The 26,768-nt window shown below is 40.8% G+C and overlaps 2 protein-coding genes and 1 pseudogene across 11 annotated transcripts in view; all 3 read right to left on the reverse strand.

Annotated features, from left to right (window-relative positions):
* The window catches only part of LOC132816172 (stearoyl-CoA desaturase 5-like), a 57,997-nt gene extending 49,479 nt beyond the window's left edge, over positions 1–8,518 (reverse strand). For both annotated transcript variants that reach the window (XM_060825669.1, XM_060825662.1), the window contains exon 1: positions 8,190–8,518. In XM_060825669.1, the coding sequence (XP_060681652.1) occupies positions 8,190–8,385 (196 nt within the window). In that variant the 5' untranslated portion in view covers positions 8,386–8,518. The remainder of the gene's footprint in view (positions 1–8,189) is intronic.
* On the reverse strand, positions 2,194–2,291 carry LOC132821082 (U6 spliceosomal RNA; annotated as a pseudogene).
* Positions 8,519–16,930: 8,412 nt separating the features above from the next.
* The window catches only part of sec31a (SEC31 homolog A, COPII coat complex component), a 113,185-nt gene continuing 103,347 nt past the window's right edge, over positions 16,931–26,768 (reverse strand). For all 9 annotated transcript variants that reach the window (XM_060825689.1, XM_060825707.1, XM_060825727.1 and 6 more), the window contains 4 exons: positions 24,182–24,436; positions 21,013–21,132; positions 20,258–20,329; positions 16,931–17,724 (listed from right to left, as the gene is read on the reverse strand). In XM_060825689.1, the coding sequence (XP_060681672.1) occupies positions 17,545–17,724; positions 20,258–20,329; positions 21,013–21,132; positions 24,182–24,436 (627 nt within the window). In that variant the 3' untranslated portion in view covers positions 16,931–17,544. The remainder of the gene's footprint in view (positions 17,725–20,257; positions 20,330–21,012; positions 21,133–24,181; positions 24,437–26,768) is intronic.

Genomic DNA, 26,768 nt, shown 5'->3' on the forward strand with positions numbered 1-26,768 from the left:
CAGATAATTAAGAGAAACTCATACTGCCTCACCATTTGTGCAACATTTTTCAAGCATGCTAATGACTAAATAGCCCCTCTCAGGTTTTCAAATCGGTGATATGGAGGTACTTACTCCACACAGGATAAAATACATAAACTGTGTAGAACATTCCATAATCACAATCAGGTTTATTTGCAAAAACCCTAATCTTACTTCATGTAAGCTGTCCCATTTATGAAAAAGTACCGATTTTTGACCAACATCTACAAATTTCTAAAATACAGCAGGAAGTATGAGTTTTAAATTTTGACTGTTTTCCCAGTTACATCTGTATATGATTGAGGATTTTTTAAAAGCAAAATTGCTAGTAGTTTCAATTACTTTCATTTCTACATATCAGAATACAACATGTGACTATTTATTTCTGCCTTTTCTGTGGTTTAAGCTATAGCAAAAAAAAAGCTACCTGAAACCATTAACATAACACCAAATTGTGCATTTAAATGCTGAATACTGTGAGCCACATCAGTCTAACCTAGCTTTCAGTGACCATTGTCAATGTAATAGCCAAATTACAGAGAGGACATCATGCAAGTTCAATAACATTGTGTTCTAAATACATTATGTGAAAAAGTTCTTTCACCACTTTTTTGTATTGTACTGTATTAGCTTATTTTTACTGTGCTATCTAGTACTGAATCTGTCTACAGTTTTGCCTTATTCACTTTAGCCAAACCCTTCATGATTTCAAAAGCACCTCTCAAATCTCCTCTTAGCCTTCTCCTCTCCAAAGCAATTAATCCCTATTTCTCCGATCTATCCTCGTAACTGCAGTGTTTCCTGAGCGATTCTTGTAAAATTCTGCACTGGCACTGCTGCATCTGAACTATAAAGTGGTCTCCAGAACTGTACACAATTCTTCAGCTGGAGGTCTAACCAATGTCTTAGTGAAATTCATCATAACCTCCCTGTCCTTGTACTCTATGCCCTTACAGGATATTTCAGGATTTATATGTATGCTTTAACAACAATCCTTTCTAATTCTCAACAGTGATATCAAAAGCACTGACTCTGCAAGCAAACACCATGCCCCTTTCCTTTTATTCCCCTCCCAACTTTGAAACCTATATCATTCACTCTTTAAAAAAGGAATAATTCTACAACTAACACTTTGGCTGAGGGATCTGAGCAGTGGTGAAATGAGGGGAGCCCAAAATCAGCACCTTGCACTCTGGCTAATATTCCTCACAGCAATTAGAATAAACCTACAACACTGTGTGTAATGAACAGCTCGCTTAACCATCCTGCCACCTTTAAAACTTATGCACATTTGGACATACCTTAGAACAGTACCCTTTATTTCATACTCTCTCTCCACATTCTTTGCTGTGTGTCTCTGATTCTAGTGCAAAGAAATAGACCTTTCAGTCCAACTAATCCATGCTCACCATGTTCTCAAACTGAACTAGTCCCATTTGCCTGCATTTGGCCCATATCCCGGCAAACCGTTTCAATTCATGTATTTATCAAAATGCCTCTTAGATGTTGTAACTGTACTTGCACCCACCACTTCCTCTGGCAGGTTACTCCACACACGAACTCGGTGTAAAAAATTTACCTCATGTCCTTTCTAAGACTTCCTCCTCTCACCTTAAAAATATGTCCCCTAAGTTTTGAACTCCCACACCTGAGGGAAAGGAGCCCTGCTATTCAACTTATCTACACCCCTCATGATTTTATAAAACTCAACAGGGATACCCCTCAAATTCTTATACTGCAGTGAAAAAAGTCCCAGGTGATACAGCCTATTTTAATAACTCAAAATCTCCATTCGTGGCAACATCTGGTAAATCTTTTCTGAACCGTCTCCAATTTAATAATATCTTTCCAGGAACAGGGTGACCTGACTGCACACAGTACTCTAGAAGAGGCTTCACCAAAGTCCTGTAGCACTTCGACATGACATCCCAACTCCTGTACTCTAAAGTCTGAGCAATGAAAAAAGTGCACCACCTCACACTTCTCCACATTAAACTTCATCTGTCAACTATTTGTACACTCATCCACTTGTCAAATGTCCTTTTGAAGTTCTAGATATTTTTAAGCAGCCTGTTCAAAGATGTTATTACACAGCTCCGGGGCAGCTCAGACTTGAACCCAGGCATCCTGGCTCAGAAGCAGGTACAGTACTAATGCACCACAACAGCCCTGATAGAACACTTTACAAATCTGTGTGTCAGCCTTGAGCAAGTGCCTAGCTAATCTTCTGTGTATCATTCTAATTTTAGTATCCCTCTTACAGTTTACAATTCTCCTATGTTTTGTGTCATTCATAAGGGACAACTTCATAATACGAGTATCTGTACAATAAAAAAAAGCAGTGTGAAGACTTGGGAAACTCCACTCCAAACCTTTCTCCAGCCTGAAAAATACCTAATAACCATTAGTGTCTGTTTAATATCCTTCAGCCAGTTTTGAATCTATGTTTTACTGTCTCTTTTATTACACAAGCTATAACTTCTCACACAGTACAGTGTCAAAAGACTTCTGGAAGTCCACGACAACAACAGAGCTCTTTATTTTGTTACCTCTTCAAATGTTTCAGGCGAGTTGTTAAATAGAATTTTCTCTTAAATTTATGCCTCCAAATCAACTCAGTATTCCATGTGACAATTAATCTTATGCTAAATACCTGTTTCTACACATTTCCCCACTGCTAAAGTGAACTTAGCAGTGGGGAAATGTGGGCGGCACGGTGGCACAGTGGTTAGCACTGCTGCTTCACAGCGCCTGTAGACCCGGGTTCGATTCCCGACTCAGGCGACTGACTGTGTGGAGTTTGCACGTTCTCCCCGTGTCTGCGTGGGTTTCCTCCGGGTGCTCCGGTTTCCTCCCACAGTCCAAAGATGTGCGGGTCAGGTGAATTGGCCAAGCTAAATTGCCCGTAGTGTTAGGTAAGGGGTAAATGTAGGGGTATGGGTGGGTTGCGGGTCGGTGTGGACTTGTTGGGCCGAAGGGCCTGTTTCCACACTGTAAGTCTAACCAAAAAAAAATAATCTATGTACTTACTGGTCTGTAATCACTGGGCTAATCTTTACAACCATTTTTGAACAAAGAAGTAATTAGTCAATGCTTCAGTACCACTTTTGAAGCTAGAAAAGAGTGTTAATGCCTCTAATTTCCATTTTCATGTCCTTGGGTGCATCTCATTTGATTCTGGTGTCTTATCAACTTTGAATACCAACTTATCCAATACCACCAACTTGTCAATTTTAAGCCTTTCTAAGGACTGACATTTCTTTTTTGTCACCATGCTCTGGACAACATCTATCTCACAGGTAAAAACAAATACAAAATATTCATTTAACGTCTCAGCCATGCCTTTTCTCTTTGTAAATCCCTATCCCTTAGTTGTCTTACTCCTCTTATTAACATCCTTTTACTACTGAAGTGTTAGTGAAGACTTTGAAATTGCCCTTTTATTGAGTTTTTATATTTTATTCCACATACAAAAAAAGTGTAACAATGTACAAAATTTGTTTATGACCCTTAATGCTAGCTGCCAGTCTTTTTTTCATAATTTCACTGCTTTTTAACCCCCTTTTCAACCTTCTGAATTCAGTTTTGTGTTTAGTTGTATTCACTATCTGACACCTCTACACTTTCTCTGGAGCTGTAACACTATGTTCTATTGTAACACTGCATTCTGTTCTATTACCTTGACGTAGTTATGTAAGGTAGGATTTGTCTGGCTAGCATGAAATACAGAGCTGAAAATGTGTTGCTGGAAAAGCGCAGCAAGTCAGGCAGCATCCTAGGAGCACGAGTTTCAGACTTGAGCCCTTCTTCAGGAATGAAGAGAGTGTGCCAAGCAGGCTGAGATAAAAGGTAGGGAGGAGGGACTTGGGGGAGGGGCGTTGGAAATGCAATAGGTGGAAGGAGGTCAAGGTGAGGGTGATAGGCCGGAGTGGGGGTGGGGGCGGAGAGGTCAGGAAGAAGATTGCAGGTTAGGAAGGTGGTGCTGAGTTCGAGGGTTGGGACTGAGACAAGGTTGGGGGCGGGCGGGTGAGTGGGAGGGGAAATGAGGAAACTGGAGAAATCTGAGTTCAACCCTTGTGGTTGGAGGGTTCCTAGGCGGAAGATGCGGCGCTCTTCCTCCAGCCCGTCATGTTGCTATGGTCTGACGATGGAGGAGTCCAAGGACCTGCATGTCCTTGGGGGAGTGGAGGGGGAGTTGAAGTGTTGAACCACGGGGTGGTTGGGTTGGTTGGCCCGGGTGTCCCAGAGGTGTTCTCTGAAACGTTCCGCAAGTAGGCGACCTGTCTCCCCAATATAGAGGAGGCCACATCGGGTGCAGCAGATGCAGTAAATGGTGTGTGTGGAGGCGCAGGTGAATTTGTGGCTTCACCTGCAAGTCTAGCAGTGCTCTTTTCTTATTGAACCAGATACACTGCTGTAGGAAAGTCTCCTGAACAATCTAGCAATGCTTAGCCCTCATGCAGCTTACACTGTCAATATCCTAACTGACATGTAGGTAGTTAAAGTCTCCCATTACACATTAGATCTTTACACATCTCTGTAATGTGCTTGCAACTTTGTTGCTCAATATCGTTCCCTCTAGCTGGTGGTCTATGTATTATACTGAGCAATGTAATTGCAATCTGCTTAATGATTAGCTCCAGCCAAATCAATTCTTTCCTTGAATGCTCTGGAACACTCTCTTTCTCCAGTACTGCAATGTCCTCTTTAAACAAAACTGCCACCCCATTAGTTTTTTCTTATCTTTCCTGAACGCTGTAACTGTAAATATTTAACAAAGAAATCTACCATTCATCAATGGGGATCTCTGTTCACATCACATATCATCAACTATTGAAAAGAAGCTCTGAGCATCATGTCAGCTGAACCCAGAAAAGGGAGTGTCACCCACAAATAACTGGATTACGATGGAGGAGGCAGCGATGTTGTGGCATTGTCACTGGACTAATAACCCACAGATGCTGATAATGCTCTGGGGACATGGGTTTGAATCCCACTGCGACAGACGGTCAAATAAATTAGAAAATAAGAAAGCTAATCTAATGGTAAAATGGTCCAAAAAATGTAACTGGTTCACTAATGTTCTTTAGGAAAGAAATAGCTTCCATCTTCACCTGGTCTGCTTATATATAAACTCCAGATCCAAAGCAGTGCAGGTGACTCTTAACTGCGCCCTGAAATGGCCTGTTTGAGGGCAATGAGAGATCGATAACAAGTGCTAGCCTTGTGGGTGATGCCCACATCCCATGAAAGAATAAAAAGGAAAAAACATACTTTTCAATACTATTGGAATTTTGATCTTATTTTTGTTAAGAAAAATTGGTCCTCTCAATTATGTTTTCATTACAGTAGTTTTGCTATTGCACCATCAGTGGGTAGTTCATTCAATTTAATGCTCTTGCATGATATAACATACTATAGCACAATATTTGAATTTAGTGCACAGATTTATTTCACAGGAAACTATGAAGTTTTTTTGTGACAGCGAACTGCACATCTACTATTGTACCAAACAATGTAACTATCATTAGTTGAAAACCTGTCAACACCCAACTATTTTTGCTACATCTTACCATATGAATTTTTCCCTTACTCCAGGAAGCTTAATGCTTCTTGATATACTTTAATTCTTTAACAAACATCAAAATTAATTCCAAGGCTGATGATAACAACTTACATATATATTGAAATTGATTGGACCCAATCTGTATTAAATCTTAATACTACACCTTGGGAGATTTGCTGCATTTCCAAATTATTTAGCTTCTAATACTTCAATACATGTACTCTTTATGAAAATCATTTTAAAAATAAATAATATAATCTTTAGATTGAGTAATCACCATCATTTCCTTGGATATCAAATTGGTTCACAATCTGTGACAAACTGATTTACAACTGTAAGCTTGCCACGGAACATGGAATATTCTCTTATTTATTTGCACAAATCAGATTTCAAAAGGCCATAAATTAATCTTACAATGCATTTTATCTGCACAGTTGAATCTTGCATGCAAGTCAGAATCAACAGGGAAAGCATTTTTTTTTAAACTGTAAGCCAGAACATATTTTGATTTCTGTTGGTACAGCATTAACAATACAAAACGTCTGGTTCAGAAAAAGTTACTGTACCAAAAGCTTTAACTCTGTTTTTCTCCCTTCAGATGCTGTATGACCTGTTGAGTTACTCCCACACTGCTTTTGCTTCAGATCCATAACATCTGCAGTTCTTTGTTTTATTTAAATTATAAATGTTTACTATCTGTTGAAGATGACATTATTTGGAACTTTTGAGGCTGTTTCAACAGGTCAGGTGTAGTAGTCACATCATAAGAAAAATCAAATATTAAAACTTAAAGAAAGGATGTTGGCAAACTTGAAGGGATTCAGAAAAGATTTACAAGGATGTTGCCAGGGTTGGAGGATTTGAGCTGTGGGGAGAAGCTGAATAGGCTGGATCTGTTTTCCCTGGAGCGTTGGAGGCTGAGGAGTGGGAGTCCAGAACTCGAAGGCATAGGTTTAGAGTGACAAGGGGAAAAATTTAAAAGGGACCTATGAGGCAACTTTTTCATGCAGAGCATGGCACATGTATGGAATGAGCTGCCACAGGAAGTGGTGGAGGCTAGTACAATTACAACATTTAAAAAGGCATCTAGATGAGTATATGGATCGGAAGGGTTTAGGGGAATATGGGCCAAGTGTTGGCAAATGGGACTAGATAAGGTTAGGCTATCTGGTCAGCATGGACGAGTTGGACCCAAGAGTTTGTTTCCATGCTGTACATCTCTATGCATACTCTCACCACTCAAAATGAGATGATTTTTAATGCAACCTACGTCCTTTTGTTATAAACTGTAGATTATAAAATCAGACTGAATTACTGCAGAGACTAGATTACAAAGAAAGTTTAAAATGAAAGATATTCAAGATGGTCTTATCATTAATCATCCCGACCTTTTTCTGCCTGAAGTGTTTCTGAATGATACAACACTGATTCCCTGGGGCTAAAATGACAAGGATACCTGAATAGAAAAGTTATCGTAAATTTTCTGATTCAACACAGAATTTTTCGGGTGACTGCAGAAGGTACAGTGTGCAACTAACAACCGGACACCAAAATCCACTCCTGTCTGTGTATTCTTTCACGAAACTTCTTTCACCTGTCCCAACAGCATTTTATGTTGCTCAGTGTCACATTGTGTTCGATCACATGCTTTATATATTTAACTTGTTCAAAAAGGGCACTACAAATATTCAGCAACCACTGTCGAAAGCAAACTCCCGAGTAATAGATTTTGGTCATTCGGTTGTTAGTTAACGAATTAGTGAATGTGATCCTGCCCACAAATTGATCCCCCCCCATGCAATAGGTGTCAAACACGATGCGTCATTCTGCGCCTGGAATTTCTCTGGTCCACTGCAGTCTTGACACGGCCTGTACTGTTGTGTCTGATTAAAACGAAGCTGGGCCCCTCCAGCGGCCGTCATTCTTGCGCATTAAAATCCAGTCATCGAGACTTAACGTTTGCTGCTTTTCAGATTCAGTCAGAGCACTCTGGTCTGCGTGGCGGCCAGCACAAGGGAGAGGGCTCCAGGTGAAATAATGAAGTACCAGGCGCTGGCCGGCACTCTGTGACCCTAAGCCAACCTGCCCTTCATGTAAAGGTCGCATCACCCACCCCTTGCCAAGAGAGGCAGACACTGCATTTCCCCAGAAGGGCAGATAATTCCCTCCATTCCCCCCGAGGGTCCGATATTACCTTTTGTCCCTTCCCTCAGAGGGTCATACATAATGTTGATTTGCCCCGTAAGTGAATTCAGTGTGAACCGAATCATTTGGGGGGGGTTATATTCTTTCATGGGATGAAGGGATCAGTGGCTAAGGCAGTACTTATTGCCCAGAGGGTTGTGGGTCAGGAGTCACCTATAGGCCAGACCAGGTAAGGATGGAAGGACGGTAGAGAACCAGATGGGTCTTTCTAACAATCCACAATGGATTCACAGTCACCATTAACTGCAGACTTCTCCCCACCCCCCACCCAATTCATTAGAACATTACTCGGGTTCTCTGGAAATAACAATCCAGGATAATTCCAGCAGGATGCTAGCTTTCCTCTGGGATTTGGGGAGAGGGGTTTGTGGAGGGAGTCACTCACTCACTCACTTACCCCACAGCCATGTCAGCGGCTGAGCCTGGGGGAGCAGGGACAGCGAGTAGACGGCGCCAAGGTGCAGAAGGCTCATCAGGGCGACGTTTCTCCAGACGATTTCCCGCCCCGGCTCGGCTTTCCGCTGCCTCTTGCTCTCAGCCGAGTCCCCCGCTCCCTCCACCGCCGCGGCGTCGGCTCGCTCCGGCTTCTCCATGGTCTCCGGTGACCAGCGGCTGCCCTCCCCCGCTGGTGGGAGCCTGTGGTCCAGGGGAGTCGGGAAGGGGAAAGGCTACAGGAAGAGCAGGGACAGCGCAGGCATCTTGCAGCAAGTGTGCAGCCGGAGGTAGCAGCAGCAGCAGCCAATCACAGCAAGTGCTCCAGAGCGGCTCGACCTGTAGGCACTGACTGCAGTGAGACCATCAAAGCCAGACCTTAGCAACCAGACCATAGGCACGGGGCCAGCACCATAGCAACCAGACTGGTCCTGGTCCACAATGACCATCAACTGGGTCAAGTCAAAGGCTCACTCAACCTGCCTGCCCTCCTTTCTGCATGAGAGGCCTGGCTCCCCCTGGACTGACAGTACACATTGTCTGCCAGGACTGGGGCTGACAGGATCATTGTGTAGAAAACGAGGCTTACAAAGCAGTCAACTCTAATTAGCCGGTAATTTATATCCAGTGCTACCTGCATTATCTGTAATACCAGTTCCCTGCCTTTCTGATTATCCATCAACACTTTCATTGGAAGAAAAAACTTGCGTTCCGTCTTATTTGTTTCATTACAAAAGCCACTAACATCAATCTCTTATTTGATCGTAAATGACCCTCGCAGTTTGAGAAAGATTACATCCCATGTATTACTTGCGGGTCTTGTTTATGTTCATTTACTTAGGAAAGACTGTCCTGAATGTCACACCAAACTCAAGAGTCCAAAATGTTTTTGAACAACTACAATTATTGCTCAGCGCCTCCCTTCCATTTTGGCAAATGATTAAGATTAAACTACAGAGGGTTCGTAAAGCAATCACTTTATCGAGGACATTTTTCTTTGCAACAAAAGGTTGTAGATCTTAAATATTAACTACGGTTCTTTCTTCACAGATGCTGCTTGATCTGTGGATTATTTCCAGCATTTACTGCGTTTAATCATCGTCACCATTTGTTCGATCGGCTTTTGCTTCTGAGATTTGTATACGAATCATTGAGAACATTAACCTAGATTCATACATTCACATTTGTTTTTAGATGTTATTGGTATTCTTTGATTAGAAAATAACTTGCAGTACATTAGAATGAAATCCCACGTAAATTGACCAGCACCTATCCAGCGAAATTTGAAATCCTGATAAAAGCGAAAAATCAAATATGACAAATTACATGATCCAAAATTACACAACTAGGGCACAGAACACCACCACAAAAATCACAACAAAAACAAAATCCACAGAAATCTGAAGTCAAAGGAACTCCAACTGAGTTATAAGAAGAAGCTGAACAGGCTGGGGCTGCTTTCCCTGGAGCGTCGAGGGCTGAGGGGTGAAAATAGACAAGGTCATTTCCCTGGGGTGGGGGAATCCAGAACCAGAGGGCATAGGTTAAGGTGAGAGGGGAAAGATTGAAAAAGGACCTGATGGATAACTTTTTCATGCAGAGGGTGGTGCATGTGTGGAATGAGCTGCCAGAGGTGGAGGCTGATATAATTACATTTAAAAGGCATCTGGATGGGTATATGAGTAGGAATGGTAGAGGGATATGGGCCAAATGTTGGCAAATGGGACTAGGTCAGATTGGTCAGCATGGACAAGTAGGACCAAAGGGTCTGTTTGTGCTCTATGACTCTGGTAAATTCATTTTCTTCTTAATTAATGATATTAAAATTAATATTTTGCACAATGCTTTATTTTGTGTCTGCATAATGGAAGTGAGGGCCAGACTATTAATCCAGAGACCCAAATAATGTTCTAGGGATCTGGGTTCAAATCTCACTATGCCCTATGATGTCATTTTAATTCAATAAAAATCTGGAATTCAGAGTCTAATGATGGTCATGAAACTTCTGCCTGATTGTCTGAAGAAAACTCCCTAATATTCACTATTCTCGCTTGAGAGAAGGAAACTGCTATACATTTCTGGCCCACTGGTTGACTCTTAACTGCCCTCTGGGCAATTAGGGATGGACAATAAATGCTTGCCCAGTCAGCGGTGCCCACATTCCAGGAATGAATTAAAAATATTATTTTTAATCTTCCATAATTGGTAACATTCAGTCAAATCCTTTTAAAGGCATTACTTCAAATAACATTAAAGAGTGAATTTGATTGAAGCGCCATCGGTGATGTTGAACTGTTCGCCTGTTCTGCACAATGCCTCATTTTATTTCCACCCAATATTCTGATGTGGTCCTATTTTTCTTGGATGGGTGGGTGGGGGATGTTCTTTTTCAGATGAAGACTTGTCAATTTTATCCTCATCGGTTCCGTCAGTGGGTGCTCGGTAAAATAAAAATAGTCTGCTTCTGTTCATGTTATGTTGGCTTTTTGGCAAGACTGGGATGTTTTGCACGCATACTTTTAGAACAGCTGGAAACTAAAGTTCAATCCTCTTGAGTTTCTCCTCATAAATAAATCACCTCGCTGTTCTTCTCTGCAATGCACCACTTTCTCTGAAAATAAGGGGGCTACCGTTCCTGGAGGATCATGTGCTGAGGTAGGATTTCCAACTGTCCTAAATCCTGAATATTTGTGCTGTTCCCCAGGCATCCTGCCTGCAGATGATCAGCGAGTTGTTCCACTGGTGGGAAGTGGGTTGGGGGGGGGGGTGGTGGTGATTCAGATATGTGTGAGGTTAGAGTAGTGGTTTTGTGGTGGTACGGAGCATTGTGGGATTGGGTGAAGGTTGGTGTGCGTGAGGAGAGGGGTGTGAGTGTGGGGGTGGGGGGGGGTTCTCATGTTGGAGATTCTTTTTAGAAGTGTTGTATTTTGCAAAAAAGAAGCTAATTTCTTCAAAGAGACCCACTATTCTGTAGAAGCCAACATTCTTGCCTCAGCTTCACCAATGGAAGTCAATACATCTGCACCATGCAACTTCACTTTGTAAAACAATGAGCTTGCAGGATTTTGAATGAGTAACATGACCCCACCAGACCACCACTTTTTCAGACCATCAGCAATCAGGTGAGCGGCTGTATAGAATAAGGAGGCAAGAAACTTGCCAGAACTAAGGTTATTGTCACTCCTGATTAGTACTGTATCGGTTTCTGGAACCACCTTTCTGAGCAAAGTCTTTTAGACCAAGAGTATACGAAGTTATGTTGAACATTTCAAATATGGACTTACTCAGTAGCAGATTTGTTGCGTTCCAGGGTCAGCATTTGTTTCTGCTTCTCACCCTTGCTCCATGTATAGCACCCATTTATACAAGCTACAACACACAGGAACCAGCCCACGCGGTACTAAAGATACCCTCCTTTTACCGTCCACATGGATTAGCAACACACTGCAGTGCAGCAGCTCACAATACCTTTTTAACATCATCTTACAAGTTCATACCCCTAAGCATAGCAGGCAGGCAGAATTACCTACCCCACAGAACCGCTAAAGTACCTTCATCACAAGGATTGCATAATCTTAAGAAAGATACCTTGCTCTCAAAGTAGGTCACACATTTACCAGTACAGATAATACAGAACATTCATCTCACTTTGTTTAATCATACTTAAAGACATTATAAGCCCCTTTTATTATTCCCCATGATTTCTTGTTATTATCCTCACTACACTGGGAACCTGCTCCAATGTCTGAACAAAACACTTGCATTTACACAACACATTTCATGTGAATATATGAATTTTTCAGTGTCTTACAGCCAATATAGTATAATCATGTAATCACTTTAGCTCAGGACATGGCAATAAAACCTGGTATGTTCATGGCAGCTTTCCAAAAGAGCAAATCATCCAGTCCAACTCCATTTCCTTTTTCCTGTGGTCCTGTATGGATTTCTCTTCAGATAATCATCCAATACTCATTTGAAAGCCAGGATTGAATCTCCCTCCACTACCCTCTCAGGCAGTACATTCCAGATTCTAACCACTCACTAGCTCACCTCATGTTCATTCAATCTTTTATTTGCCATCCCTTGAAATCAGTGCTCTCTAATTCTAAGCTATCTCCCAGTGGGAACAATCCTCATCCATTCTGGAAATCACTGCCACCACGGATCGGAAGGCCCGTAACCAGAAAGAAAATCAGAGCGAACACTGAATTTGAAAATCTCTATTGAATGTCTTTTCAATCTTCACCTTTCTCAGGAGAACAACTTTAACTTTGCCAATCTATCAATGTAACGGAAGTCTTTCATCCCTGGATTTTGAAACCTTATAAATTTTTTTTGCACTCTATCCAATGCCTTCACATTCTCCTTTATTTTCGAAGCACAATTGGGGTGGCATGGTGGCTCAGTGGTTAGCATTGCTGACTCACAATGCCAGGGACCTAGATATCTCTGTGGTTTGCACATTCTCTCCATGTCTGCTTGGGTTTCCTCCCACAATCCAAAGATGTGCAGATCAGGTGAATTGCCATAGTGTTAGGTCCAATAGTCAGGGGTAAATATAGGGTAGGGGAGTGGGTCTGGGTGGGTTACCCTTCAAAGGGTCGGTGTGGACTTGTTTGGCCGAAGGGCCTGTTTCCATACTGGAGGGAATCTAATAATTCCCTACAATATTAGGAAATGTTCCTGAACTTCCTGATATCAGTTCCACGTTTTCTACCATCATGAAATGTGCATTTTATCTTCATTTAAAGCTTTTTTACGTATTTAATCAAAAAATGATTTTATAAACCTTGTGAATGTCACATTCATTATTTTGTTTGCAAGATGTAAAAAACCCACATTATTTCCAAAACAGGGAGCCAAGAATAAAAGGGAAGGAAGGATAGGGTGGAGTGCAGGACAGATTAAATGAAAAAATATTTCATGATGCAAAAGCAAGAAAATGATAACAGGTTCAGTACAACAAATATTGCTGGTCTTCTTGATTGCCACTTTATACTGATTGAATATGTTCTCTTTTAACTTGATCCTTCAGTTTTACAATACTCACAAATGTGGCATGGCAACCATTTTTCTCAAATCAAAGACTTCACATTTGTGCAAAACTGTATCTGCTATTGTTCTACCCACAATTCTTTTCCCAATAAACTGTACCTAGGTACCTTTCTACCTCAGATGACACTGTAAGCAGTGACTTGTAAATCTTTCACTATTTATGCGAGTGCTTGTGACAATAAAACTAGTTCAATTCAATGTTTGATCTGTATTTTATAAGCTACCTATAAGAACTAGACTTTTTGCAAATTTGGTCCAACTCTGCCCAACTTTGCTTTCTTTTTCTTTCTAGAATATATTTATATATTTGATTGGCATTTTTTTTTAGATTTACAGTGTGGAAACAGGCCCTTCGGCCCAACAAGCCCACACCGACCCGCCAAAGCGCAACCCACCCATACCCCTACATTTACCCCTTACCTAACACTACGGGCAATTTAGCTTGACCAATTCACCTGACCCGCACATCTTTGTGACTGTGGGAGGAAACCAGAGCATCCGGAGGAAACCCACGCAGACACGGGGAGAACGTGCAAACTCCACACAGTCAGTCGCCTGAGTCGGGAATTGAACCCGGGTCTACAGGTGCTGTGAGGCAGCAGTGCTAACCACTGTGCCACCGTGCCGCCCAATTTTCTATTCCCAATTAAGATTTATATTTTTTCTTATTTGCCAATTGTTCCTTTTGTTAGTTTGTTAAATATTTTGCTTTATTTTGCTGTTTTGACTCAGATATCCTTCTCTATGAATATTATTAAAACAATCTCTAAATTATATTTAATTTACATATTTAACCATTAAAAGGAATATTCTAATGTTATACATTGTGAAGAAATAGAAAAAATACTTGGATCTCATTACTTTGTACAATAGTCAGCATAATCCAAATGTGAAAGTCAGGTTTGAAGTCGTGTAACTATGAGGTTAGGCAGATAGAAGCAGAGAATTTTCAGTAGTTGAGTGATAAAGCATGGACAAATGATTGCAACATTATGTTAACGTATTTAGAAGGTCAGTGGCTGAAGCAAAAACGATTTTACCATTCATGATATATTCCCCTTTCCTTCATCCACATGGTAAAGTAATATGGAAACAGAGTGGATGAATGTGATCACAGCTCAATCATAAGGTCAGAAATGGGGCTGTGCAATGTTCAATTGGTGAATCCCCAACAAAGCAGTCTATGTCTAAATGCAGCAACACCTGGTCAACATCCAGGTTTACGATAAGTGGAAAGGAATATCTTGCCACACCAGTTTCAAGCAATGCCCATATCCAATGAGAGAATTTAACCATTTTGTCTCAAGATTCAATGGCATTACCATCATTAAATTTACCACTATCAATATCCCGAGGTGTCACCATTGGCCAGAACCTGAAGTATTGTATAAATACAGTGGCTAAAACGGCAGGTCAAAAGTTAGGAATTCTGAAGGAAGAAACACATCTCTCATTCCTCAAAATGCTGGCCACCATCTGCAGGGTCCAAGTCAGGAGGGTGATGAAATATTCTCCACCTGCCTGGATAAGTGCAGCTCCCACAACATCAAAGAAACCGGACAGCGTCTAGTACAAAGCAGAATCTGTTTGACTGACACTCTGTTAATCATCTTCAACATTCACTTCTCCACCACCAATACATTGTGCCTTCAGTGTGTGCTACCTACAAGATGCACTGCAGTAATTTACCAAGGTTCCTTCAAAAGCACCTTCCAAACTGGTAGTTTCCATCATCCAGAAGGACAGGGTAGTATGCACATGGGAACCCTACATCTGAAAATTCCATGCTCCCCTCCACCTTCCACCCCCGCCTCCCCCAAGCCATATCATTCTGACATGAACATATATTGCTGTTCCCTCAATGGGGCATGTAAAAATCCTGGAACGCACCCCCCCCCCCCAAAAAAAACACTTTGGGCATGAATGCAGCAGCAAATCACCAATTTTCAGGGGCATTTATGGATTGAAAATTAATGCTGGTGTTTAATATCCCATAAAATAATTCTTTTAAAAATTATGTTTGCAAATGGAAGGTAAACACTGGCTTGGACTAATTAGGCTGAATGACCTATTTTCTGTTGTAGCTTTATTTATCTTTATCACTCTATGATGATGATGGACTCTTCACTTGAATGCAAAAGCTGAACAAGTGAGGAATATTCATATTTAATTACATTTGGAATTGCTTTTGCTGAATTTGGGCTATCTCAACCCATTTCGGAAATTGGGTTATGCCCAATTTAGCACAAGTTGGTAATCACACAACAAAGACCAAGGATTTTTATTTTAGAGAAGCAAAGTTTTATACTGCTGAAGAATTGTTGATTTTCCTCAATTGAGTTTAAAAAGACTTTATGAAAGTTACTTAGAGTTTGCTGAAAATAACAATTATCTTCAGCAATAATTAGGATGGAAGAATAAAGAAACAAAATGCTGGAAATAATCAACAGGTCAGGCAGTTTATAGGAAGGACAAAACAAATATACTGATGGCCTTCATCTCAAGAGGCATTGATCAGAATTGAAAGAATGAGATGATTATATTGCAGATTGCATTTCATAGCATCAGAGATTGTTAAAGAAAACCGAAAACAATGTATATAACTACATTTGAACTAAACAAAACCTCAAGTATATAACACACATACGTAAAGATTAATGGCTCTAAATGATGTGGTCACTATTCTCTTCATGAGCTAAAGTTTGCAAATAGTTTGAATGCTTCAAATATCTCAAGTTCACTCTGAATGTACACAATTTCCTTCAAGAGTGGTTTTTAATTAGCTATTGAATCATAATTCTGGAAATCTTATCCTCATTGGAATGGGAGGACAGGTGGGATGTGGGAACATGCAGCTTCTTATGGAAATTATAGAATCACAGAGATGTACAGTGCAGAAACAGATGCTTTGGTCCAGCTCAACCAGATATCCTAAACTAATCTAGTCCCATTTGCCTGCGCTTGGCCCATATCCCACTAAACCCTTTCTATTCATATACCCATCTGGGTGCCTTTTAAGTGTTGTAATTGTACAAGCCTCCACCACTTCCTCTGGCAGCCCATTCCATACATGCACCACCTTCTGCATGAAAAAGGTGTCCCTTAGGTCCCTTTTAAATCTTTGTCCTCTCACCTTAAACCTATGCCCTCTAGTTTTGGACTCCCCCAGCCAATGTCCTGTACAGCTACAATATGACCTTCCAACTCCTATACTCAATGCCCTGACCAATAAAGGAAAGCATTCCAAATGCTTCCTCACTATCCTAACTACTTGCGACAAGAAGGTAATTAGATTTGTTTATCTGAGGCTTCAATGATGATTGGAATAAGGGAGCTTCCCATTTACTTTACTACAGTATAGTATGTTAATTGTCTCAAACAGAAAACAAATCAACAGTACTGCACTAAGCCAAGAGTGAGAGTGGGTATGTGCAACTGTATAAGAGCATCTTTCAGCAAAATGTACCACATTTCAACTTAACCACTGAACAGACTGCTCTAGAAAAGAACTCAGAGCTAGATTATCCCGAGATATAGGATTTTCCTGATTCTGCTGTTAACAGTTAGCACTATCTGCCAGATATACATTCCTAGTATTCAGCTGCATTAATTTATGACTAGCTTAATGGAAAAAGAAAAGACAATGAATGTAATAAATTAATCTTTATTTAAAAGATGATTGTAGGTGTACTTCTGAATCATAAAATTGAACACAAGGAAGAACAAGCTGTTGCAACTTCTTCCAGAGACTCCGCCATAAGGTCAAGTATCTTCTTCCAGTATATATATAGCACACTCTTCCAGTCTGCATTGGTGTTAGACAAAGCTCTACACTTCTTTCCATTAAAGTACACTTTGCCACTAAATAAGTTAGTGGCACATAAACCTGTATTTTAGTTTGATCAGTAATGCATGCATCTGGATTATTACAATACTGTATGGATTCAATTTGTCCTATGTAGGTCACATAATTTAATGGCTTCTTTTTTAAAACAGGCAATATAGGCATTTAAAAGATTGAATGTATTGCCACTGGATTCATATTATCTGATTATACATTGGAATGTTTGCCTAATATAAAAACACAGTGGCAAGACAATGAAAAAAAAATGCAATATGGAATGAAACTTACGTTCATTAATCATATGGGTATTCAATTGGTCTTTGCTTAGATTTTCATTTTAATCTAAACCAACATAGGTTTGGCCAATATTTACTTTTTAAAGTATATAACTTGTTTTTCTTAATCATGACTTCTTTAATCAAACACCTAGTTTATTAGCCTGGGTGAGAACCACTTTCAGAACTGGCATGAAGGCAGAGATTTCACTGAAGTTACTGGTGCTCACAATGTGTGTATGGATGTTTAATCCCTCACTGTAATTCCGAGTTTCAATGCTCCTTGCTATGTTGTGTAAGCCACCAATTATGGCTGGGGAGAGCTGTAAGAAAAGAAGAAAAATGTTAATATCAAGAACATATTTCTTTGACTGTGCCATTACCAGCAAGATTAATGAGGCTACTTGGTGATCTTCAGATTATTATTAATGGTTTCATCATGACTCCTAAACGATTTTCTTTTCAGAAGGTCACATCAGATTTGTCAACAGGTTATCGAGATTTATAATTAAAGACAGACAGTAATCACAAACATGGTTCAACAAATGAAGCAGTGTTTATTGTCAAATATCATGCATGCTGAACTTAATTTTATTTTAAAAAGCCCCATTAGCTTAAGGCAATATGTTCTGAAAAGAGGAAGGGTGGGGTATACTTTTATCTCAAAGACAAAGGACACTGCTTTTGAGACACAGGAGGAAATAAGTTATTGGTGTGGAAAAGGAAGGAGCACTGTCTTGTGTTAGTGGCTGACCAGGATACCCAGAAGAATTTGCTTCTTTTTCTAAAGGAAAGGAACCGGTCAGATGAGACTCTTGACAATTTAGAACAGGGAACCTGACTGAAGTGTACCTTGCTAGTGGTAATTTTATCCAGGAAAACCCGGATGGCATGGAATGACTCTCAAAGTAAAACTGGAAGTTTTGACCTGAAGAATCAAGAGGAGGTCTCCTTCCATTGGATGTGGCAAGGTGATGGCTCCACTAATGTTATACACCCGCCAGAGGGGTGACACAAAATAAAATGGTTTGGTAAGGTTTAGTTTGGTTGTAGTAGTTAATGCAAGACCACTTTTTCTTTGACTTATTAGCTACCTTTTAATTAATATCTAATTTTAACATTCACATTGATTGTAAATAGCTAATATCACAGTATTAATTCCTGCAGCATTCCACTAGATACAGCCAGCAAACTTGAAACTTAATGCCCATTCACTGCTCTATGTCCATAACCCAATCCTTCAATCGTGCTAACATAATACTGCTAATTCCACACGCTCTTAAATTTTATGCATGAACCTTTTACCTGACACTTTATCCAATCGTTTTTGGAAATGCAAGTCCTCTACACCCATTGGCTCCTCTTTATCAGTCCCAGTAATTATTTTTTTAAAAACTGTAAGTTTATTAAACACAATTTTACTTTCATGAAACCATCTTTATTCTGTGCGATCATACTATGATTTTTAAGTGTATTGTTAGGACTTTCTTACAAATGGATTCTTGCTGAAAAGAGACATACTATGGAAGCTTTTCTTGTTGCACTCATGAGGACAAATGCAAGAAAATCAAATTGCGAAGGGAACAACGATTTTGTTGGTTGTCAGATTTTAAAAGTGGTTGCATGCTGAAATAGTCCATGTTGAAATACAGCAAGACCAGAACAATATCCAATTTTGGGCTGAAAAGTGGCAAGTAATATTTGTGCCACTAAAATGCCAGGCAATGACCATCCCCCAAAATTAATCTAACCATTGTTCCTTGATATTCAAGTCACTATACCATAATACCCCACTATCAATCATGGGGGTTACCACTGACCAGAAACTGGACTAGCCATATAAAAACAAGTGACTGCAAGAGCAGGTTAGAGGTTAGAACTACAGTAGTGAGTAACTCACCTCCTGTATCCCCAAAGCATAAATCAGCATGTGACAGAATACTCCCCACTTGACTAGATGAATGCAGCTCCAACAATATTCAAAAAGCCTAATAAGATCTAGCACAAAGCGCACGTCCACAAACATTCATTCCCTCCACCACCGATGCTCTTCGCAGCAGTGTTTACTATCTGAAAGGTGCACTCAGAAATTCAATTCAACAAGGTTTCTTAGACAGCACCTTCTAAACCCAAGACCACTTCCATCTAAGAGGACAAAGGCAACAGATTAATGGGAACACTACCACCTGCTAGTATACCTCCAACTCACTCACTATCCTGATTGGAAATATGCTGTTGTTCCTTCACCATTGCTGAGTTAAAGTCTTAGGGTGCCCTCCTTAACAGTATTGTGGGGCAACCTATAGCACATGGACTGCAGCAGTTCAAGAACTCAACTCACCACCACCTTCTCAAGGGCAACTAGGGACAGAGAATAAACACAGGCTGAGCCAGCAATGCCCACATCCCATTAATAATAAAATAAACACATAAAAATGCTGCCAGTTTGGCCAACAACGTTCCTCACTGGCACCACCTATCAAATATGCCCGGTGCTTTTTCGTGGCTTTCTTTGGTCCAAATATGGACTCGGTAAATTGCGTCTATGAAGAAAGTAATTAGGAGAAGCTGGCCATCACTGAAGGAGATTTGTTCTTATATGATAGCGGCTTCAGAAAAGGGTGGAATGGGGTGGTGGGGTGTGCAATTGCTTGGATATTAGGAAATATATTATTGCATCTTCAGGTAATGCAAGTCTTTTTTTCTGGAGGAAAAGGAAGGGAAGAAAGAAAGAAAGCTACCTTGTTTACTCTTGGTTTACGTAAGCTATGCAAGAACCATGCTGCAGGAAATGAGAGGCTCAGGATATCACAAAGTACAATATAAAAGAAAATCAGTTCATATTCAGCTACTCACCACCTGGTCCCGTAGCTTATCATACAGAGATTCCAATCGCTTGTTTGCATCATCCAGCTTCCTCTTGGTTTGCTAAACAAACAAAATTTTATGATCTACTAAGTAACTGAATAGCAGCAGAAAAATCTTTAATTAAAATAAGTGTGCTATAATTTTCTCACAGTCACAACTGTACCTTACTAATTTCAAGTTTCCGTTAGCTTTTCTCTCCTGACTCAATCCTTCCAAAAGAGGAATAATTTTGAGAGCTATGGCACCCTTTATATGCCTCTCTCTTGAATATGCATTCTTTATACCTGAACCTGCTGGCAGCATACTCTGTTATGATGGCAGCAATGGTTCAGTGGAGGGTTACATTTACAAAGCCACACTTTGCAATCGAGAGGTCCTTACTGGAAACCAAATCCTTGGCTAATTCCCCCTTTTCCCAGCCAGGAAACAACTGCAGTACCCATACTATATTCCATCCGAATTCAAAAAACACAACTCAAGGTAGGACTCCAACTCCGATCTGTATAAATCAATATTGCACCTCGTTATATATATTTGGATCCTGAGCCACCAGAATTTTATCTTCACGGTACAGTTTAATATAAAGACACATACTTTCAAAATCACTTTTAATTTTGGCACTGAAGCAGGCTTACTGAACAATTCACAATTCTCAAAGAGAATTAGCCTACAAATTAGTAACAGCAGAAACTATTAACTACCTATAAGAAAGGCAAATGATATCAACTTTGGACAGCACGTACAGGATCAGTAGCTGCAGTCATGCAACGCTGAATCAATCCTTCAAAAATAATCTTCAGAATGGCATGCTCTTCTGGAATGGGCTTCTTGGCAATTTTCTCAGTGGTTATTGGTTGTACTGGCTGAGCAAATAACAAGACAGAGTTAGAGTAATTATGACATGGCAGGCCATTTAGCCCATTGAATCAATGTCAGCTTTCCATAGAGCAATTCAGTCAGTCCATCATGCTGCCACCCCCAAATACCCTTAGCTCAGCAGGAAGATGGTGCCTTTCATTTTTCCAAAAAGAGCAGCCCAATTTCTCCAAGCTAGCTCATTAGCTACATTTTCTCAATGCTTATTAGATACATGCAGCAATAACCTTAGGTTTACCAAATGTACAACTCCAAACCTCCATTCGGCAATGTTGACAATCAATAGGTATCATGGGCTATTCCAGTAACTAAACTGGATTGTTACCATTGAGGCAGTTTATTTCTGGATTTCCTATGGAGACAACTATGCATGAGCAGACACTGTAAAATGGCACCTGCCATAGCCAGAGGCTTATGCTGAAATTAGCTGTGGCTTAATTGAGAGGATGAAATGAAGTGGGGAAATAAATTCAAAAATAAAATAAATGCAGCATAGAAAGCAAAAAGCACTGAGGAAGTGATCACCCTTTTCCAAAGTAAACCACCACACTCTCTGTAAATTCTCATGCAGTCACAGGATAGATTTCTGTATGTATTAATGTAGCCCAAGTTCCTGAAGATTTCAATTGGTGTCTTCCTATTCTGCATCCCCAGAGAAAGTATATTCCTGTCAGGGTGAAAGGAAAGGCTGGTAGGTGTAGGGAATGCTGGATGACTAAAGAAATTGAGGGTTTGGTTAAAAAAAAAGGAAGCATATGTCAGGTACAGACAGGATAGATCGAGTGAATCCTTAGACGAGTATAAAGAAAGTAGGAGTATACTTAAGGGGGAAATCAGGAGGGAAAAACGGGGACATGAGATAGCTTTGGCAAATAGAATTAAGAAGAATCCAAAGGGTTTTTACAAATATATTAAGGACAAAAGGGTAACTAGGGAGAGAATAGGGCCCCTCAAAGATCAGCAAGGCGGCCTTTGTGTGGAGCCACAGGAAACGGTGGAGATACTAAATGAATATTTTGCATCAGTATTTACTGTGGAAAAGGATATGGAAGATATAGCCTGTAGGGAAATAGATGGTGACATCTTGCAAAATGTCCCGATTACAGCAGAGGAAGTGCTCGATGTCTTGAAACGGTTAAAGGTGGATAAATCCCCAGGACCTAATCAGGTGTACCCGAGAACTCTGTGGGAAGCTAGAGAAGTGATTGCTGGGCCTCTTGCTGAGATATTTGTATCATCGATAGTCACAGGTGAGGTGCTGAAAGACTGAAAGTTGGCAAACGTGGTGCCACTGTTTAAAAAGGGCGGTAAAGACATGCCAGGGAACTATAGACCGGTGAGCCTGACCTCAGTGGTGGGCAAGTTGTTGGAGGGAATCCTGAGGGACAGGATGTACATGTATTTGGAAAGGCGAGGACTGATTCTGGATAGTCAACATGGCTTTGTGTGTGGGAAATCATGTGTCACAAACGATTGAGTTTTTTGAAGAAGTAACAAAGAAGATTGATGAAGACAGAGCAATAGATGTGATATATTTGGACTTCAGTAAGGCGTTCGACAAGGTTCCCCATGGGAGACTGATTAGCAAGGTTAGACCTCATGGAATACAGGGAGAACTAGCCATTGGATACTGAACTGACTCAAAGGTAGAAGACATAGGTGGTGGTGGAGGGTTGTTTTTCATACTGGAGGCCTGTGACCAGTGGAGTGCCACAAGGATCGATGCTGGGCCCTCTACTTTTTGTCATTTACATAAATGATTTGGATGCGAGCATAGGAGATACAGTTAGTAAGTTTGCAGATGACACCAAAATTGGAGGTATAGTGGACAGCGGGGAGGGTTACCTCACATTACAACAGGATCTGGACCAGATGGGCCAATGGGCTGAGAAGTGGCAGATGGAGTTTAATTCAGATAAATGCGAGGTGCTGCATTTTGGGAAAGCAAATCTTAGCAGGACTTGTACAATTAATGGTAAGGTCCGAGGGAGTGTTGCTGAACAAAGAGACCTTGGAGTGCAGGTTCATAGCTCCTTGAAAGTGGAGTTGCAGATAGATAGGATAGTGAAGAAGGCGTTTGGTATGCTTTCCTTTATTGGTCAGAGTATTAAGTACAGGAGTTGGGAGGTCATGTTGCGGTTGTACAGGACATTGGTTAGGCCACTGTTGGAATACTGCGTGCAATTCTGGTCTCCTTCCTATCTGAAAGATGTTGTGAAACTTGAAAGGGTTCAGAAAAGATTTACAAGGATGTTGCCAGGGTTGGAGGATCTGAGCTACAGGGAGAGGCTGAACAGGCTGGGGCTACTTTCCCTGGAGCATCTGAGGCTGAGGGGTGACCTTATTGAGGTATACGAAATTATGAGGGGCATGGATAGGATAAATAGACAAAGTCTTTTCCCTGGGGTCGGGGAGTCCAGAACTAGAGGGCATAGATTTAGGGTGAGAGGGGAAGATATAAGAGACTTAAGGGGCAACTTTTTCATGCAGAGGGTGGTACGTGTATGAAATGAGCTGCCAGAGGATGTGGTAGAGGCTGGTACAATTGCAACATTTAAGACGCATTTGGATGGATATATGAATAGGAAGAGTTTGGAGGGATATGGGCTGGGTGCTGGCAGGTGGGACTAGATTGGGTTAGGATATCTGGTCGGCATGGACAGGTTGGACCGAAGGGTCTGTTTCCATGCTGTACTTCTCTATGACTCTATCTGGCTGGCCCACTATTTAGCTTCTTTATCTGAGACAATCACCCATCCTACCTAGAAAGAAATGTTAACTTGGATCTGAATCTAAGATAACACTTGTTTGGAGGTAGGATGTGGTGGATAAGAAGCAACTTTAGTTCATTCAAAGGAAACTACGAGAAAATACTAATGCAAACGATGAACCCATTGTAAAAGTATCACGCATATTGTTTATATAATTTTATTCTGTCCAGGATCAAATTTGCAATAACAAAATAATCCAATTTCATCCGAGCCAAGTTTGCTCAGTAAGAATTGCAGAGTTTAAGATCTCAGGACAATCTTGTACCTGCATGATGTCACCAGTAGGAGCACCAGGAGCTTCCTCAGTGCTATGCTTTGGCATCATTGGTTGTAGTGAGGCCTGCACCATTCCTTGATATGAGCTTTGGACTGCTGGCTGATTTGAAAGTTGCTGGGGAGTCTGGAACGAAGTCTGTAGTGGAGGATGTGCTTGCTGATGCTGCATTGGAGCCTGATGGTCTGCAATTGGGTTCATTATAGGAGCCGTGATGGGTGCAGGAGGCGTGAAGTTGCCAGGTACCTGTATGATATTGTAATTAAAACAATGAATGGACTGTGAAGAAGAACAAAACAAAAATCAGCTTGGCTGTTTAATAAGTCACAAAGCAGCCTAAGCATTTATTGGCAATTTACAACTATGTGACTTTTGGAGACAATAATTTAACAGTGAAGCAAAGATCTGCATTTTCTACAGGAATCTAAAAATGGCTTTACCTAAACAATCAACATTAAACAACAAATTGATGAAAGTCTCTTTTCAAATTGAAATATTAAGTACTGGAAAGATACTAGGAGAAAGTGAGGACCGCAGATGCTGGAGATCAGAGCTGAAAATGTGTTGCTGGAAAAGCGTAGCAGGTCAGGCAGCATCCAAAGAGCAGAAGAATCGACGTTTCAGGCATGAGCCCTTCTTCAGGAAGAAGGGCTCATGCCCGAAACATTGATTCTCCTGCTCCTTGGATGCTGCCTGACCTGCTGCGCTTTTCCAGCAACACATTTTCAGCTACTGGAAAGATACATCAAGGCCATCAATAGGACATTGGTTAGGCCACTGTTGGAATATTGCATGCAATTCTGGTCTCCCTTTCGGAAAGATGTTGTGAAACATGAAAGGATTCAGAAAAGATTTATAAGGATGTTGCCAGGGTTGGAGGATTTGAGCTATAAAGAGAGGCTGAACAGGCTGGGGCTGTTTTCCCTGGAGCGTCGGAGGCTGAGGGGTGACCTTATAGAGGTTTACAAAATTATGAGGGGCATGGATAGGATAAATAGATAAAGTCTTTTCCCTGGGGTCGGGGAGTCCAGAACTAGAGGGCATAGGTTTAGGGTGAGAGGGGAAAGATATAAAAGAGACCTAAGGTGCAACTTTTTCACGCAGAGGGTGGTATGAGTATGGAATGAGCTGCCAGAGGAAGTGGTGGAGACTGGTACAATTTCAGCATTTAAGAGGCATTTGGAAGGGTGTATGAACAGGAAGGGTTTGGAGGGATATGGGCTGGGTGCTGGCAAGTGGGACTAGATTGGGTTGGGATATCTGGTCAGCATGGATAGGTTGGACCGAAGGGTCTGTTTCCATGCTGTACATCTCTATGACTCTATGTGAACACAGAATGTCAGGCAGAGAACATTTGTTGGGTGTGGCAGCACACCCTGTATGTTTATTTTTCCCTTTGAGCTACACAGACCTATTAGATAAGCAGTTGAAAGGGGAAAGAAGAACTGTGGAGAAACAGTGTAAGCTGTGGTATCAGGAGAAAACTCCATTATCTATCTTTTCTCTGAACAGAATAAATTTTCGATGTTATGACATTAAATTTGTGGGTTCAGAGCTATCAAGATCTGATTAGAACCTTATTTTAACTGCACTCATCATCTAAGTCCAAGCACTTACTGTGCAATGACAGCATTACTGCTGCCTGAGACAGATTTATTCTCTGGATTCCCTGCAGTCTTCAAACCATAGGCAGCATGTTTTGTAGTAACAGGAAATTCAATGAGTTTCCAAACCATCTCGCTATGTGGATGTTCATGTTGGACTAGACACCTGTCTCCATAGTTTTATATAATTTTTCATCAGGATTTGGTATGGAGTTTGTAACCAGGTCGAAATAGTGAATGGAACCTTCACTCTCACCAAACAAGTTTTTACCTTGTTGTAAATTTCCAGCATTAAGTTTTTTTTCTCGTATTGTTAACATAAACCCATCTCGAAATTAAGAAGCATCTTCTAATTTCACACATTTCCTGACAGCTGTGTTTATTCTATTTCATCTGCCTCCAAGCATGCAGAGATGAAACAGGAATGTGAGAGAAACAGGAATTTATTAAGTGTTTTATAATGTCTGCTCTTTCAGGTGTCGAGGTCTTTTTGCAGCAATTTCTAACGTCAGCTTACTTTTCTGAGTCCACCGTATGCTGAATCAATCAAGCACACTAAGGATCAATAGTGATTAGACCCAGCTAATCAAACAGAGCAATTTAGCAAATAGTGCCTCTTGCAATCTTTTATGATCACATTTTAATGAAACCTGTGGGAATTTCATTCACCCTCTAAATGAGGGCACGACAGCACCATCTCTAGCACAATGATGTAAAAAGTGTTAATAAAAGTTTGGACAAAGAAATTCAAAACAGAAATACAAAAATAAGAGCAGACTGCAGAATTTTATATTAGAAACTGAATAATAATGCTGCCTCACAGCACCAGGGACCTGGGTTCAATTTCACCCTCGTGTGACCATCCGTGTGGAGTTTGCACATTCTCCGTATCTGCGTAGGTTTCGTTCGGGTGTTCCAGCTTCCCCTCTCAGTCCAAAGATGTGCAGGTTAGGTGGATTGGCCATGATAAATTG

This window comes from Hemiscyllium ocellatum, chromosome 1 (genome assembly GCF_020745735.1).
Source record: "Hemiscyllium ocellatum isolate sHemOce1 chromosome 1, sHemOce1.pat.X.cur, whole genome shotgun sequence".
Lineage (NCBI taxonomy): Eukaryota > Metazoa > Chordata > Chondrichthyes > Orectolobiformes > Hemiscylliidae > Hemiscyllium > Hemiscyllium ocellatum.